The sequence below is a fragment of the Chaetodon auriga genome, chromosome 12 (assembly GCF_051107435.1).
Source record: "Chaetodon auriga isolate fChaAug3 chromosome 12, fChaAug3.hap1, whole genome shotgun sequence".
NCBI classification, from domain to species: Eukaryota; Metazoa; Chordata; class Actinopteri; order Chaetodontiformes; family Chaetodontidae; genus Chaetodon; species Chaetodon auriga.
Window position 1 is genome coordinate 21744620 of NC_135085.1, and position 16050 is coordinate 21760669.

Sequence of the window (16050 nt, forward strand, 5' to 3'; positions counted from 1 at the left end):
TAACCAATGGCCGGAATTATTTTGTTGAAGGATTGTTAAACTATCCGAACGTGCCTGCGTCCTCACCGAGGTGTGGATGGAAGTCAAAGTTAATTTTAAAGCCGTTTGAACTAAAGAAGCCACCGAAGATATGGCGTTACGGACTTACGGAGCTTGTGTCCTCTGTCAGAGGGCGTCCATCGTGAGGATGATGTGCACGGTGAGCCCAGTTTGTGACTGTCATTGAACGCAGCATCTTTACCATGGAGGTCAGACAGACAGGCTGTTAAAAGAGCAAATTGAGTATAGTTTAGTTACTTTAATAGAGAAACGCTTATATATGAGTAAATTTAGTATTCATGTTCATTAATTTAGCACATTTCTCCTGTGAACTAACTTCTCCACTCAATCTAACAACAAGTAGTTTTTCACTGGGAAATATATTTGTCGCTGCAACCTCGACAAGCTGCTAATTAAAGGGGTGGTTATTACAGATGAAATAATTCAATCACAGTAAATCACACTATGTATATGCTTGCAGGTATTATATATGGTGATAGGAATAGACACTATGACTGTGAATTTCCTGAAACTGCATTTTCAAAACCGTGTAGAGATAAAATAACCTTAAATCTATCAGCACAAGTTCAGACTGTGAGCTAATCGGTTAGGAGATCAATAAATATAAATATAAATATAAAATATGCTTTGACAGCCTACAGACTAAGGTTGAATGAAAAAAATCTTGACTTTCAAACTGTCTAATGGTATTTCTTGTCTGTTCTTTATTTTAGTTTAATTAGAGTGAGATTAGTTAGTGTTAAATAGCTGAAGCTCAAAGAGGTCGTAAAGAAACACTTGTTTTTATTTTTCATCCTCAGGGAATGAGTGCAGCTGCACACCCACAGTCCCAGGTGGATTTCCTGAAAGGAGAAGTCCACAGGAAGCACCCAGGTGTGACCAACCTGAAAGCGCTGCAACTACCTGTGGAGCTCCAGACGGCTGCACGCTCGATTATTCTCAGTGGGTTCAGTTTTTAATGTGGCCATCAGTCGTGTGTTCGCTGGTCTTGAAATGAGTCAGAATGCAGTGCGACTGTTCATTTTCTCCACCTGCAGGCGCTCAGGTGAATCGGATGACTGGCCGCATTCAGGCCCTCACAAACTTCCTGTGGAGCAGAAAACGAGCCATCGATGATTTTACTCTGAGGCAGAAAGCTGTGAGCCTGGAGAAGCAACTCTGGGAGAAAGCAATGGAAAACAGTGGAGGTGGGTGACACATGGATGTCTGTAATGGCTGCAAAGAATATTTCCATTTGTTTCACTGCTGTTTACAACCTATTAAATCTTTTTCTCATCTCTCATTTTACTTGGATGAATTTCTTTGTTAAAGGAAGCCTAAGAACAAGAATTTTATTGCCAGCAGCTGCTTCACTGTAATTGCTGTGCATATGACAAATAAACCTAAATCTTAGGAGATGATAAGATGCAGCAGCCTGAAAACTAAATTCACTTTATGTTGCAGATGTAGACCTACAAGTGCTTCAGGATCGCATCAGGAAGAAGGTGCTTTCAGAGCTCAGAAGAAACACCTATCATTGGACTCCTCTGAAGTAACACTTGCTTTTATCTGTTGTCTCATATTTCAGCGTCATGAAATCTCAGAGTATCAGGCACAGAATGGGGCGGCAGGGTTTCCTGAATTCTTCTCTTCACATTTTAGAGCTTGTAGCTGGTGATTTCTCCTGCTTGATTCTGAGATACAGATGATCTTAAATACAGCCCACTCTCTGTGTTTCAGGTATGATGAAGAGTTAGGTGTGGTGTACATGGCAGCTCGGCTGGCTGGGGGCTTCGCAGCAGTGAGGAGAGCTATAAATGAGGTAATGAGCCAGTGGTGGAGGCTGTAGGCTAACTCGGGGGGGCAGTGCCAAGGCTGTCCTTAAAGAGTCAGTCCACCGACATTTCCCCCAAAAAACACACTGTTGTTCTTAAAGTAAAGCAGGGACAATTACAGAAGACATGTCTTTATTAGTATAAGTATTATTACCCCATGATGTGTTCAGGGGTCTTTTTCTGTCCTAAATGTCTGTTTGTCTTTTTTTTATTTTTAAATCTTTTCAGATAAAGAAGAGAGATCCCTCTTTTGCCCCTCAGTCCCTCCTGGATTTTGGTTCAGGACTGGGAACAGTTGTCTGGTTAGTGTAAAAAACTGGTTTGAATAAAGAGAGTTTTCATGTTAATCACAAGACTCTGAACTGAGTCTTCTCCCACAGGGCGTCACACTCGTGCTGGGGCGACACTTTGAAGGAGATGGTGTGTGTGGACAGCTCCGGGCCGATGAACATCCTGGCTGAGCGGCTTCTCAAAGGTACGAACACACAAACACTTCTGTCAGGTTTGATTTGTAACAGTTTTGTTTGAGTTTTGTCAGAAAATCTAAGAGTTGTTCTTTCTGTGTGTGTTGAGCAGGCGATGATGAAGCAGCTGAACCTCACATCAAACAGGTGTATTTCAGACAGTTCCTCCCTGTCTCTCCTAAGGTAAAATCCCTTAATTTTTATTTTAGCAACAGATAAACAAAGTTTGTATCCAGTGTTAGAGAGTTAAAGAATTTCTTTAACAAGCGATACAAGAAATACAAGTGCTGCTCCGGGATTTCTGGGAAATGCATGTAGAACCATGTCAGATGAAGAGCATCCTTAGGATCCCCTCTTTCACATTCAGTTGTGTGTTTGGAACATTTTTTCGTCTATGGATTTATTATTGTATTTATTCACACACATCTTAAGGATGAGGAGCCCTGACCGTCCTGTGCTTCTGCTTCCAGGTGCAGTTTGACGTGGTGGTCGCCGCCTTCACCCTGTCAGAGCTTCCCAACGCGAAGGAGCGAGAGGAGGCGGTGTTCACCCTGTGGAGGAAGACAAGCTCGTACCTGGTTTGTTGGAATAATGGCAAAACTTCATGTATAGATGATGTGCATATATGAGGAATATATGTTACGCTTTAGACATTTCTGTATACATTGCAATGTATCTGTAAAACTATTCTGGTATCTAGAAGTCCTGTTTAATTTCATGACATCTGTTTTCTGCATTTCTCGGTGTAGGTGCTGGTGGAAAATGGGACCAAAGAGGGCCATCAGATTCTTATGGAGGCCAGAGACACTTTGTTAAAGGTATTCTGTTTGTTATGTGCTGTTGTGTAAATTACTTGACACAGTAAACGGAAGCAGACTGAAAACATCCTGTGCTCTATCTCCAGAAACAGGAGAAGACTGTCCACGACACCAGACCAGCGTCTGTGTTTGCTCCGGTGCGTTTGAGTCCCAGCTGCTTTGAAATGTCACGTCGTGCTTTCGACCAGCGGTGTCTCGTCTTCTCACATCTTCTCTCTGTTGCTGTGTTTTTCCAGTGTCCTCATGAACTGATGTGTCCTAAACTGGCCACTGAGTCCACCACGCCCTGCAACTTCCACCAGCGGTACCAACCTCTGCCTCTGCCAGGGGTAAGGTCAAACTCTGTTTTACATGTCTGCCTGCAGCATTCTTCCTGCAAATCAGACATCAGTAAGTTAAGCATGAATGTTCATTCTTGAACTTTCAACTGATATAAGGTCTAAAAAAGCTAATAAGAAGAGCTTGACTTCCTTTTTTTTGTAAAATCAGTCAGTTTGTTGATTTGTTTTCAAACTGTGATGCATGCAGAGGGAAGGATGTGAGGCAGAGATGCTGCAGGAGGTGAAAGAGAAAGGTGAATGACGGCGCTCTAAAAACAACAGGACGTTAATTATTGTAGTTTGACCCACTTAACAGCAGCTTCGACACATAACTCATGGATGAATTAAGATTTACTTTAAAACCCTCAGTGCTGCAGTTTGCATCAAAAATCTGACTTCTTGTCTTCTCCTGTTCTATGATATGTTTAGAGGAGTCACAGGAGTCGCAATAATTTTTTTTTTTTAAATGCACATATTAATTTCTGTTGGGAAACAGTCAATCAGTGATTCAGAAATTCCACTTATTTCTCTTCAGCACAATGAGCTGCAGACGGAGAAGTTCAGCTACTTGATTCTGACTCGGACAGAATCGCCGCAGGCTGAAACAGAAGGTGTGGACTGGGCCAGGCTGATCGGGCCTGTGCAGCGCAGGAAAAGACACGTCCACTGTCGAATGTGCTGCCCGGACGGACAGCTGCAGCACCTGGTGGTGACGGCACGAAAACACAGCAGGTGAAGGTCCTGCATCGCACATATTGTCCAACCCAACGTCAGCAACGTCAGTTTAACCAAAGGAGATTGTTAAATGTTTTTAACATGCAGCTGTGCAAGAACATTTCACAAAGAAAACAGGCTAAGATTGGCTTAAGTTCGGAGCGAGATTACAGATCAACCAGATGTTAAATGGCAGCTTTTTTAATTTCTGACTCTGGACCGAATTAGTATTGACATCCAGCCCTTGTGGTCATGATAGCAGTATGCTCCTTGACCGACGCTGCTGATTGGTTGTCCGCTGTTTACGCTGTCTAATCATGACTGAAAACTGTGTTTGATTTCCTCCAATCAGAGATGTGTACCGCTGTGCTCGAAACAGTGACTGGGGAGATCAGCTGCCAGTCATTCAGAAAATCGAGGATGACGCCCAGACTGATTCAGAGTGACGATTCAGCGAGGAAGAGGAAACAGACTCATTCTTTACATTTATGTTGAATTAATAGAAACACAATAGAACTGAGTTCAAACTGCCATCCAAGGACTCATCAGCTTTTAGATCAACAGAACGTTTACGACTGGAACTCATTTCACAACTGATGACTTTAATAAAAAGGTCGTAACCGTGTCTTTCTGCACTTTGCCCGGCTTTATTATGCACCACCCTCAACCAAACACAGTCTTTTTCTCGCAACAAGCATGCTGCAGTTTGTAGTCATGTGACATTTAAAAATGTGGGAAAATAGAAAAGTGGGGGTGTGAGGATGTCCTGCTCTGTCCTACAGGTTTTACAGCAGTTAACATAACCCTCAGTCAGCGAGAACAAGAGCAATAAGTCCATTTCAAGCAAAAATACCACATTTTAGTTTCTTAAATGTGTGAATTTCCGCTTTTCCTTGTCTTACATATAAGTTCTTTAACGGTTGGTCAGATAAAACATGCTTAGTTGCAGCCAGGCTGTCCAGATTATACAGACATCTGAAAAGAGTAAATGCTGCCGAACAGGAAAAACATGTGCGTGAAGAGTGGACTACTGTGATTTGGACTTTTAAACTTTATCCCATTTGTTTGACATGAACAGGTTTTTCCTGCTCTGCAGTCCTTCAATGTCACCCTGACTCACTCTTAATGCTGAGCAATGTGGCCTGAGTGATCAGATCCCAGCGCGCCCTAAATATGTGCAGGGATCCCATCACACCTGTAAGCATGAACAAACTGTCACAGACAAAAGTCCTCAGATCTGAAGAATCTGGGATTTACAGAATGCTTCGTCTTCCCATTCATGATCTTGTTCTTGTTCAAGTATTGATTTAAGCTGTTGTACTTGTTTATATTCATGTGATGCAGTAAATATGAGCACACAATTAACTCCCAACAATCTGTTTCAGGGCTGATTTCAAGTCCGGGTACTTGTACTGAAATCCGGCCTCTTCAGTCCTCTTTGGTATGACATTCTGGCCCTGCACGAGGACCACGGCCCTCTCAGAGCCCATTAGGGTGTTCAAGACAAAGCCAGGCACAGGGAAAATGGTGGGTCTCCTAAGGACCCGGCCCATCTCTTTCGTGAACTCGTAGTTGGTATTCAGAGCAGGCGCGACGCCGTTAAACACTTGTGGTGAAGGGGAGGGAGCGTCAGCAGCAGCGGGGGATTCCAGGGCGTGGACGATGATCCCCGCCAGGTCCGAGACGTGGATCCAAGGAAACGGCTGACTTCCGGACCCCAGAGTGCCCCCGAGGCCGAGCCAGAAAGGCAGCAGCATCTGCTTCATGGCACCACCATCGCGGCCCAGTACTGCCCCTGGTGGAAGGAGGGAGGAATGTAAGATCACCAAAATAAATAAATCTCATTTTATTGTCCTTGTCGTGGTTACTGGGGATCAAACTACCAGGATTCTCTACATAAAGTGAAGTAGTCACTTTTTACATACCAGGCCTGATGACAACTTGTTTGGTGGTTTTTGCCACATCGTCAGGAAGAAGTGCAGAGGCCTCCCACTCCTTCACAAGTCTGGAGAGGAGGTCAAATGGAGTCCATTCACTGTCTTCTGTGTACTGAGCTGTCAGACTGGGCTTGTAACAAGCTGTGTGTCACAAATCAAAGTGACAAGTACACAATGATTGATGTCACTGCTCTTATTATCTGTGAGTTTGTGTGGTCTGACTTTGTACTGGCGGAAAATATGATTGTTATTTGTTTTATCATTAAGGAGAGACTTACCTACACCTGATACCAGGACCCAGGAGCGAGGAGGACTCGGGGAAGCAGAAATGGCTCGAGCAAGAGTTTTGGTAGTGTCGATACGACTGGAGAACAGATCCTTTTTGTAGCTTTCATTCCACCTGAAAACACACAAGACAGATCAGGTGAAAATCCAGCTTCATTAAAAGAGCAACACTCATTCTGTGCCTGATCTGGCTGCAGGGATCTGCTTCCACTGAACAGCACTGAGCACTGCATAGTCGGCCACTGATGTTGGGCAGTGAGGCCCGGCTTGCTTTAATGTTCCATTGCATCCCAAAGTTGTTGGATTGGGTTGGGGGCCACGAAAACCTCAGCCCAAGACCACAATTTTGAAGTGTCCACAAACTTTGACCATTTGTGACTTGTCACTCAGGCACTATGTATTTATTGCTCACCATCGTAGTGGGTTCATCAGGTTCTCTCCAGCCAAGTTGACAGCGCCCTCACATGGTGGAAGGCCATCAGACTCCAACTCACCCTGCAGAATCACAGAGGAAGCACGGTAGTATGTAAATTACTCTGGATTTGGAGACAAGTACTGTGACCTGTAACATGGCAAAATGGGGGGATTTACAGGGCTCAACAGCAATTTGAGATTAAAAAAGAAATAAAAATGCTGATGAATCAGGAGTTAGCCAAGATGAGAAATGACCCTGAAATGGCCACAAATCTGAGTTAACCTGAGATCATACCCATGTTATCTTTCCTGGACCAGGCTGTCGAGATATCACTGTGACCTCATGACCTTTATCTTTGAGCAGGCGACTCAGCTCACGGCCCACAAAGCCAGATCCCCCTCCTGCGAACAAGACAATAGAGAGAAATGTACATAAAAACAGGAGAATCTGACACTGAACAGTTTCTATTTACCCTAATTCTACTAATATAGAATACTGACTGTGAGAAATATTATGATGTATGCAAACACAGTGTATTGAATACAGTCGGTTGCCTGCACAGACTCTGACACTGAAAGCATGACAACCAGAGCAGTGCGCATGCGCACTGTGCATGCTTACAAAACAGGACTGCATTACGACCATTACAAACTTTTCTTCGATAACGATTTATCAAAACATATGGGCACTTTCTAGGTCTAATAGCGTTGCTGGCACACCTGTTTTTACTGTAATTTCCTGTACCTAGATCACGCACACGCAACTTACATAGACTCAATCTATGCCTGCAACGCTAACATTAGCTAACAGCTAACTAGCAGCGTTATGTCACATTGACCTTTCGAGCGGCAAAAAAGATATTATTTTAAAATAAAGTACATACCTATTAAAACTCTCATGGTTATTAAATCCCCGTCAGTTGTTGAATTAAACAAATGAAGGCTGCAGCAGGTTACACTGTTCCCTTTGACTCACGCCAGTGTCAGACGTATCACAGACTTGTTTCTGGCTTTTTTGAACCTAGAGGGATTCCGTAGCCAGTCAGCGACGTCATTTTGTAGTTTCAAACGGCGCTGTGTGTGGGAAGAGGTTTTAAAAGAACAGGTGGATTTCAGTCACGGGTTTATTTAATCACAGCTATCCAGTTATCGGTCAATATTTACCAACTAAATCAATTTTCAGGCGTAAATCATGGTTTCAACAACATGTCAGGGGCTACAGGTGCAAGACAAATAGCTTTTATAAGTTAATTAAGTTCAACTCATGTAGTCTGTACTCATATGTGAGGACAATGTAGACAATGGAGCATTTTGATTAAAGTTTCATTTGATGATATGATCAATATTTTAATCTCTATAATCTACTATATTTTATTTCTTATTTCTAGTCTTTATTCATTTTGAATGATATTTCTGTGCATAACAATGCACTTGTAGCTGCTGGATGTAGGATGTCTGTATGTTTGTTGATACGTTCCAGTTAAAACGTAATATCATTATTTAATTTCAATAATACCTGCATTAAATAGAAGATACTGTTCATGATTCAAGTTGTTTTTATTTTTCATTGATAATGTGTTTTATAAGATTGGCTCTTTAATAGGCCACCGTGCCAGACCCGGAAGCGGCCTGTTTTCTGACGGAGGACAGTAAACACGTGGTTTTGATGAGGACATAAATTGAGCCTCAGCTTCATTAGCGGCCTCTCTTCCTTGTATCGTTGATGAAGGTCGGATCTGCTGCGGCGGAGAGACACAGGCCAGCACGCGTGGAGCTTCACTATCGGTATTTCTTCCCGCTTTGTGTCAGATCACATTGCTTATGTCGCAGTTGGTGTCTTTGTGTATCTGCGTGCGGCTGTTTGCTGCGGTTAATTCAGGTTAGTGTCGTTAGCTCGCTGCTGCTGCGGCGCCAAAGCGACCTCATGGTCTCTGATGGTCCGAGCTGGGCCTTATTCGACGTCCACTTGCACTGCTTTGCATCTGTGCATGAATTGTGCAGAGTTAATTATGTGTGCACGATCTAAATATTAGGATGATCAACATGCGGGCGTTTGCAAGTTTATTAAGAGCAGCTGAAACTAATACAGTCTAATACAACAGTCCTGCATTAAATCGTAAAACTTGTCAGTTTTTGTTGAAATTGAAGAGTTTTTATGATCATTTTAAAGGTATTATACTAACATGAGTTACTTTTTTGCCCACGTTTAAAGCAGTGAGAGTAGATTAACATGTATAATAAAATACTACCTCCTCCAGCACGGCTGCCCAGCTAAATCAACACGTCTGAAAGTTTCAACCCGATAATAAACTGGTGTCTGAGCATGGTGCATGTTGTAATATTGCCAGGCATCATCTGCACCTGCTGCAGGTTTTTTTTTTTTCCTCCATCTGAGCAGATTGAGAGTCATCTCAGAAAGATGCCTGTTACAGTAAATCCACCTGAAGCTTTTAGTTCTGCTTTTTACAGTCAAACCTTGATGATGAGTTGCATGTGAGTCCGTGTTTCACCTGAACCTCATGATTATTCTTTCACTGCACTGATGGGTTTGACGACTCAGACGCTGCTGAGATGATTATTTTAATGCAAGCTGAGACTGACCATCCTGTGTTCTGTTTTAGGTTTCGAGAGCCCGGACTGGATATCTTTTAAGGTCTGTATCAGTGTTTTTTAGTGAAGTGTTGATGATTTGATTCTCATTGATGTTAAACTTTGCAGCCAGTTCAGATCCATCTATGTAAAATGAGTGCAGTCCATAGAGCACTGCAGTAAATCTTCATGAAGGATGTTTGATTTTGATTAAAACCTAATTTTTTTTTGCAGGCTGAAACTGCATTGCACTACTCTGGGAGGTTTATTTTTAGTCTGTCAACACTTTAAACATTTTCAACTGTTAGATATTAATTCACCTTTTTTTTGCTTTTCACAGGTAAAGGGACGCTGCTGGATCGTCCCAGTTTGGATGTTTTAGGATTAGAAGTTGAACGCTGCGTTGTTTTCATAGAGGGGCTATTTGAAACCCATAAATACAATTTGTTCCCTGAAAATATCGTAATGTCTTTATAATCTATGAACATAATCTCTAAATCTCTATTTCGTCTTGTGACATGAACTGTGAAAATAATAAAACATTATTTAAATATTAAACTGTATTGTCTTAATTTGTAGATGACACAGAATGTGTGATTCAATGAAACCTGATGAGGAAGAAATGGTGTTAAATCACTGAGCAGGTCACATCGCTTGTGTAAAAACTGGGTATTTGGTACAATCTTCATGTAAAGATCCTAAAGCTGTTTGGAGGATGATAAAGCAAAGATGGGGTTTTTGTTGTGTAGACTGTAAAAAGTGAGTCTCAATCAGTAAATTTCTGCTTTATTGAAAAATAAAACTGCATGTCGAATTACACATAGGAATAAAAACCAATTTAAGTGTTTTAAATTCAGTATCAGTGCATAACAGTCTGAAAATGACTTAAGCTGAGATCCATGCTCTGCAACAGAAACTCAAAATGTTGACATCATTGCACACATTACAGGACAGTGTGTTGGTGGCAAGCTGCAAAATATGTAAAAATTAAAAAAAAAAAGAAAACTGCCAAAGATTTTGTATATTCAGGCTTTCATGACAATCGAGTAGAAAATCTGCATTTTGTATAAAGTTGTTACAAAACTTATTACAACATGTCTGATGGTGTCAGACGCTGCCGTGTGGCCGCGTGTTGCGAGGAAGAACGTGATCAAACTTCATTTCAAGGGTGGATTTGAGTTGTCCATAATAAAATGTGTCACGCACCAGATTCTATTCAGACTTAATGTTTTCAGCGTGTTTGTGATGAAACTCCAAATGTGCTGGTTTAGTATTGATTCACATAAAAAAAAAAGTGGTTCAGTTGTCCCAGTGGCCTGAAAGTGATTAAAGCTGGAACAAGCACCAGTGAGTGAGTTACTCTTCAAAAATACAATTTATCTGAAGGGTCAGTTTGTTTGGATTAACGAGCAGCACTTTAAGTCCCCCAATTTGCCTTTTATGAGCAGCACATAAACATTTATAAGGGGTTTATAATGCTATCATGTAGTTGAAAGCATGCATTAATATATTTATCAGCACCCATAAGTGGATGCTGCTGCATCAACATAATAAATGACAATATACTAAAAGACATCAGTATAATTACAAACAAATACTGTACATTAATAATTACAACTTAATGCCATATCTGCTTAAAACTACATCATAGTGTGTTATAAACCATGTGTTGAATGGTTATTGCTGAATAGGGGGACTTCAAGTGATCAAAATGTTTCTCATGTAGAAGTGAAATCCCGTGTTTTTGTCACAATACGATTGCTCCCCGAGTACATACAGTACTGTGTTATGTAGTTATTTTATTTATTGTTATGTTTTCCTTGTTCAAGTGTTATTCCCTGCAAGTGACATGAAAATGTAATAAAATAAAACATTAAAAAAGAATATTTACAGCTCTGATCAGATACAGACAGTTACATTTCACAATTTATTTACATAAATTCAAAATACTCGTCGGTCAGGTCTCAGCTGCTGCTTCGGTGTTGTCTGTATTTTTTAAGCCCAGCAAATTCAGGCTCAAATGTTGCTTTCACCAGAATATGCTCATGTAATATATAAATGTGTAATTTTAGGCGTTTTCTCTGATTTATGCACAAAGTTCATTCGTCGCTCAGCTCCCGTTCTGTGAAATAGGAACTCCTGTGCTGTTTGAGGAGTCCGCCATACTGGTTCCCACATTGTCTTTCCCCATGGTCCGACTCTTTTTGTTTCCTGTCTGATCCATAGACGTGCCCTCAAAGAGACGGGCCATGAAGCCGAAGCCGTTCTGCTTGATGTAGGATTTCCCAGCGAAGGTGTAGAGGACAGGATTGGCACAGCTGCTGATGAAGGCCAAAGCCGAGGTCACCGCACGGCTGGACTTTGAGATATGGTCCAATCTGCAGATTAACAGACCGTTTTAGACCACAAATACAGCTGAATTGTTTTTATATGTTTTAAAACACATAAGCGTCAGTGAAAATATGTTACGTTTAGTTTGAGAGGCAGGGTGAAAATGGTGAAAACCTTTTGTTACTCACATTTCTCTCGTGGGAGAAGTTTCTGAATACCACTCAGCTGCCACCTTGGACAGAAAAGAACAAACTCAGTGTTCATTCAACGGATCAGATCATTGATTTAATAGATGAAATTAGTATTTCATGTGAAAAATGGACATGCCCTTACACACCTGTATCATGTTGATAACGTGGTACGGAAGCCAGAAAAGGCCAAACATCACCACAATAGCCAGGATGAGTTTCTCGCTGCGGACCTTTCTGCGGAACTTGGTCTGCCTCAAGCGCCTCAGGATGAGCACATAGCTGAATATGATGACTGCATAAGGAAGAATGAAGCCCGCCACTGTCTCAAAGGCGTACTGAAACCTCACCTGCACGCAGGACGACACAAAGCAGGTGTGCTCAATGCAATGACTGTTTAGACATGAATGGATCTGCTAAAACAAGGCAGGGCGAGATAATGGCAAGACAAGCATACTGAATCTAAATCCTTCACTCAATCAAATGATAATCTTTCAAAGAGCATTTTTCTAAACACACGTTACAAAGTGCCTCGCACAAACTTCATAACTAGCAGATCATAAAAACAATGTCCAATAGAACGGCAAACAAAATAAGCAGAAGGACAGTCAATTAAAACCAGGAAAAGCTTTACGATAAAATAATGCTCCAAATCAAAGATGATGTTTCTCTGGAGCCGCTGGATGTGTAACTGTTTGCTTCAACGACCATGTATCAGTGTTGTATTCACAACTTGTTTCCACTGCCCCAAAAAAATCAGCAAGGTTTAAGAAAGATCTCAAAGGATGGTCCATCTGAGCCCTTCCAGAGCTTTCAATCACATCCCATAACCACCTTCAGCAGATGCACTCATGGAGTCCAAACAAGCAGTTAAGACTAGTTCAGTTGGGAACTTCTTGTCTGTGCTAGTTTAAAAGGGCTTCAGACGTTCAGATGTCTTTTGTCCTTTTGGTCAGACAGAGCAGGTATTAGCGACGGGCTTTTGGAGCAAATGATTAATCAATTCATCAGATTTGGGGCTTCCTGGTCGCTCACCCGGTCGAGCATGCACCTCATGTATTAAGGCTGTGTCCTTCACTGGTTTGACTCCAACTTGGGGCCCTTTGCTACATGTCGTCCCTCCCTTACTTTCCTGTCTCTCTTCAGCTGCACTATCCAATAAAGACTCAAGAAAACAGAAAAAAATCGGCTTAATAACAGATACTGGAAATAATTGTTACTTACATGTCGGGGCAGGGTGTGGTTGGGCGCACACACCAACCTTTTTTTATTCCTCTCATCTTTGTCCTCTCTCACGTCTCGGAACACCAGCGAGGGGATAGCGATTACCATCACCACCACCCACATACCAATGATCATCCTCCTCACAATCTTCTTGCTGGCAAGGGAGTGCACTTTCTTTGGAAACACCACGGCCACCAGTCTGTGCACGCTCATCAGTGTGATCAGGAAGATGGAGGCGTACATGTTGGAGTTGCACAGGTAGAACAGGCCCTTACACATGATGTCACCGAAGACCCACGTCTGCTTGGCCAGGTAGACGATGAAGAAGATGGTGAGGGCCATGAGGAAGCCGTCGGCGCACGCCAGGTTGAGGATGAGGAGGGTGGTGACAGAGCGTCGTCGGGTGCGTGCCAGGATGCTCCAGACGATGAAGAGGTTGCCAGGGACGCCCAGGAGGAAGACCAAGCTGAGGATGAGGGCTCCCAAGGCCGTGGAGAAGTCATTACTCACAACGCTGTCATGCTCGTGGTTTGTGTCATTGACAAAGGAATGACTGAGGTTGCTCATGCTAGAAGGAGTGTTGATCCTGAGGACAACAGACAAAGTTAGACAGTTAGTTAAGCTATTAAAGTTATTTTGACATGATAAATAATAAGTATGAGTAAAAAACACAAACATATTGTTTTGACATGCTTTCCGCAGTGCATGACTTAAGATTTACTTAACTCGGTCAACAATCTGTTAATCACTGCTGATCATCTTTTCTGGTATGTACAGGACTGTTTATCACCTGCTCCACAAAGATTAACTGGGTCTGCATCACTGATGGTGAAATGTTTTGTCTGTGGTGGCAGATGCACACCTGCTTTCAACACTGAACGTCAGTCAGCATTTGTTTTTCTCAACTCCTCTCACCTGATGGCCTCAAAAAGGCTAACCCTGACCCTGACCCTGACCCTGACCCTGGCCCTGACCCTGACCCTGACCCTGACCCTGACCCTGCACCCAGTGTGCTTCAGTAAGTTTCTTGGTCAGATTTTGATAAATCTCTCCTCACATATCACTGATATGTTTCCTTGTCTGTGTGACTGCCATTGCACAACTCTTCTTTGAAGCTAACAGGAACCGGCGGTAAAAAAGAATTTCCTCTTTGGGAAATGGTTTCTAAATGTGAATGATGAAAAGAGGTAGTAAAAAAGGGAAAAGGTGATAGAAAAGACAGGAGCTAAATAATGCACTGATAATTTGGATCTTTCACTTCACACTTTATTCAGATTCTAGACAGGGTGGGGGCTTGGCATCAAGAAAATAGCGGAGAACGGAAAACTGTTGTTCACCAGTAGTACACAAGCTGATTCCAGAGCTGGAGGATGGCTGCCACCCTGACGCAGCCTCTAAAGTATTCACATCAGAACCTGTAGCCAACAGAGTGGCTTAAACTCAGAGGCGGCGTGCTAAAACACGCCAAACAATCGCAGCACTACGTCAAAGAGGGACATGAGAGTATTTCAACACAGTCTTTGATTGGCTTGTTTTTTTTCTTCTCCTCATCTGTCTCACTTCTTTTGAATCCCTGCGCTCATGGAAACCAGTGCCACGCAGTGCAGAGGTCAACGACGGTCGACCTTCAAGGAATAACACAGTTAAGGATCCCTGACAGACCCTGACTTGTAGAGAGGACTTAATTGGTTTAGAGTTGATATGATCTCTGCAAAACCACATTTCCCTTTATGAGAGTAAGTCCTTATTTCCTTGATCTGGTCCTGCTTAAACAAACAGTTTATTTTCCCCCAATGACTTTAGTGAACGAGTAAACAAAGTGAATCAAAGCCACATTTGTGTCTCTATTCAAAGAAAATGCAACAGATTGATGCTGTCAGGTGGAGGCGCTTTTTTTCTCAGAAGTGACAGATTTTTAAAAGAAAACTGTTTCATATAAAAGTTTATAATGAAGCCAGGTGTCACAAAGCTGCTGCAACACACAGACGAGAACAAAAACACAAAAATCTGTAAATCTCGACCCACGACATGCATATGATGTTGTAGTGGACAAAGTGCGCTAAAGACAAGAACTCTGATATCATTCATGTTTAAATGACTGACTAAGGAAAGGACTGTAAAAGCATATGCAACAAAAACCAATAAATGCGAGAAAAAAATACAGCCAAGATGTGAGTTTTGACAATGTTGAGCAGTTATTTGGATACAAAAACAACAAAACAAGACCTGAGAGAATGAGAAAATCAGTGCAGCTTCAGTCCAAAGTTTTGCAATAATGAGTCACTGGTTTGTAATAAATCTGCTTCATGTAAATATTCAAGTCAAGAAAAGATGAAAGAGAGGCAAATGTTAGCAAAGTCTGACAGAGAGATCGAAGTGAAAATGTTAATAACAAGCCAAAGAAGCCGAGGTGCTGAGAGGTTTCAGGCTCGCCTTCAACAGTGACTGACCTTTCCAGGACCTGATGTCTCTCTGTGATGTGTGTCAGACTCAATTATCCCTCTGCTGTTACCTCCACTCCGTCCAGCTCTCACTGTGAGTCCCTTATGTGACGGTCTCTGTTAGCTCAGTCCATAATAAACTGAATCACATCCTGCCCCACAGGCTGCAACATGCTGCGGTGAGAGAGAGGTGTGTCCTTCCTTAAAGCTCTCCCTCTCCTTCTATCTTATCATCTCCATATATGATTATCCAGTGGAGTGCATCTCAAGTATCTGTGCAATGATACTGTATACATAAAGGAGCTTATGTAAACAAACATGCATTTTTCCATAAAACATGTCCCAGTGTCATGTATCTAAATGCGAATTTGTGTGTCCTGAGGCAATTTTCATGCTGCCTGAGTCAACTTGTTGCGTAATCTGACAAATCAGAGGTGATTCAAATTCTTGC

At 42.1% G+C, this 16050-nt stretch overlaps 3 protein-coding genes and 1 long non-coding RNA gene across 5 annotated transcripts; 2 read left to right on the forward strand and 2 right to left on the reverse strand.

The window, feature by feature from the left end:
• Position 1: 1 nt before the first annotated feature.
• mettl17 (methyltransferase like 17) lies at positions 2–4825 on the forward strand. The gene is made up of 14 exons (XM_076744477.1): positions 2–199; positions 861–1002; positions 1098–1247; positions 1504–1591; positions 1780–1861; positions 2103–2176; positions 2255–2349; positions 2451–2521; positions 2809–2916; positions 3088–3156; positions 3243–3293; positions 3393–3485; positions 4012–4208; positions 4543–4825. The coding sequence occupies exons 1-14, from the start codon at positions 131–133 to the stop codon at positions 4634–4636; spliced, it is 1383 nt and encodes a 460-aa protein (XP_076600592.1). The 5' UTR covers positions 2–130; the 3' UTR covers positions 4637–4825.
• sdr39u1 (short chain dehydrogenase/reductase family 39U, member 1) lies at positions 4818–7866 on the reverse strand. The gene is made up of 6 exons (XM_076744478.1): positions 7711–7866; positions 7122–7228; positions 6825–6907; positions 6406–6527; positions 6116–6268; positions 4818–5985 (listed from the first exon to the last, which is right to left on the reverse strand). The coding sequence occupies exons 1-6, from the start codon at positions 7724–7726 to the stop codon at positions 5552–5554; spliced, it is 915 nt and encodes a 304-aa protein (XP_076600593.1). The 5' UTR covers positions 7727–7866; the 3' UTR covers positions 4818–5551.
• A 625-nt stretch (positions 7867–8491) lies between these two features.
• LOC143328856 (uncharacterized) lies at positions 8492–9973 on the forward strand. Of its 2 annotated transcripts, XR_013077852.1 has the most exons (3): positions 8492–8611; positions 9448–9491; positions 9756–9973. It is a non-coding gene; the product is annotated as an uncharacterized LOC143328856 (long non-coding RNA). The 2 variants fall into 2 exon arrangements; XR_013077851.1 differs by having other exon boundaries at positions 8511–9491.
• Positions 9974–10924: 951 nt separating this feature from the next.
• ltb4r2b (leukotriene B4 receptor 2b) lies at positions 10925–15685 on the reverse strand. Its single transcript, XM_076744270.1, has 5 exons — positions 15609–15685; positions 13159–13744; positions 12084–12284; positions 11935–11978; positions 10925–11793 (listed from the first exon to the last, which is right to left on the reverse strand). Exons 2-5 carry the CDS (start codon positions 13723–13725, stop codon positions 11526–11528), a joined length of 1080 nt encoding a protein of 359 aa, XP_076600385.1. The 5' UTR covers positions 13726–13744; positions 15609–15685; the 3' UTR covers positions 10925–11525.
• Positions 15686–16050: the final 365 nt, after the last annotated feature.

Coding starts and splice junctions, on each gene's coding strand:
- ltb4r2b (XM_076744270.1), bottom strand. CDS start 13,725: ATGAGCAACCTCAGTCATTCCTTTGTCAATGACACAAACCACGAGCAT. Junction 11,979..12,083: donor ACGTTATCAACATGATACAG/GTGTGTAAGGGC, acceptor TTTCTGTCCAAG/GTGGCAGCTGAGTGGTATTC. Junction 11,794..11,934: donor ACTTCTCCCACGAGAGAAAT/GTGAGTAACAAA, acceptor GTTAATCTGCAG/ATTGGACCATATCTCAAAGT.
- mettl17 (XM_076744477.1), top strand. CDS start 131: ATGGCGTTACGGACTTACGGAGCTTGTGTCCTCTGTCAGAGGGCGTCC. Junction 1,003..1,097: donor TGCACGCTCGATTATTCTCA/GTGGGTTCAGTT, acceptor CTCCACCTGCAG/GCGCTCAGGTGAATCGGATG. Junction 3,486..4,011: donor AACCTCTGCCTCTGCCAGGG/GTAAGGTCAAAC, acceptor ATTTCTCTTCAG/CACAATGAGCTGCAGACGGA.
- sdr39u1 (XM_076744478.1), bottom strand. Junction 6,908..7,121: donor GTCCAGGAAAGATAACATGG/GTATGATCTCAG, acceptor GTGATTCTGCAG/GGTGAGTTGGAGTCTGATGG. Junction 6,269..6,405: donor GGTCCTGGTATCAGGTGTAG/GTAAGTCTCTCC, acceptor TGTGACACACAG/CTTGTTACAAGCCCAGTCTG.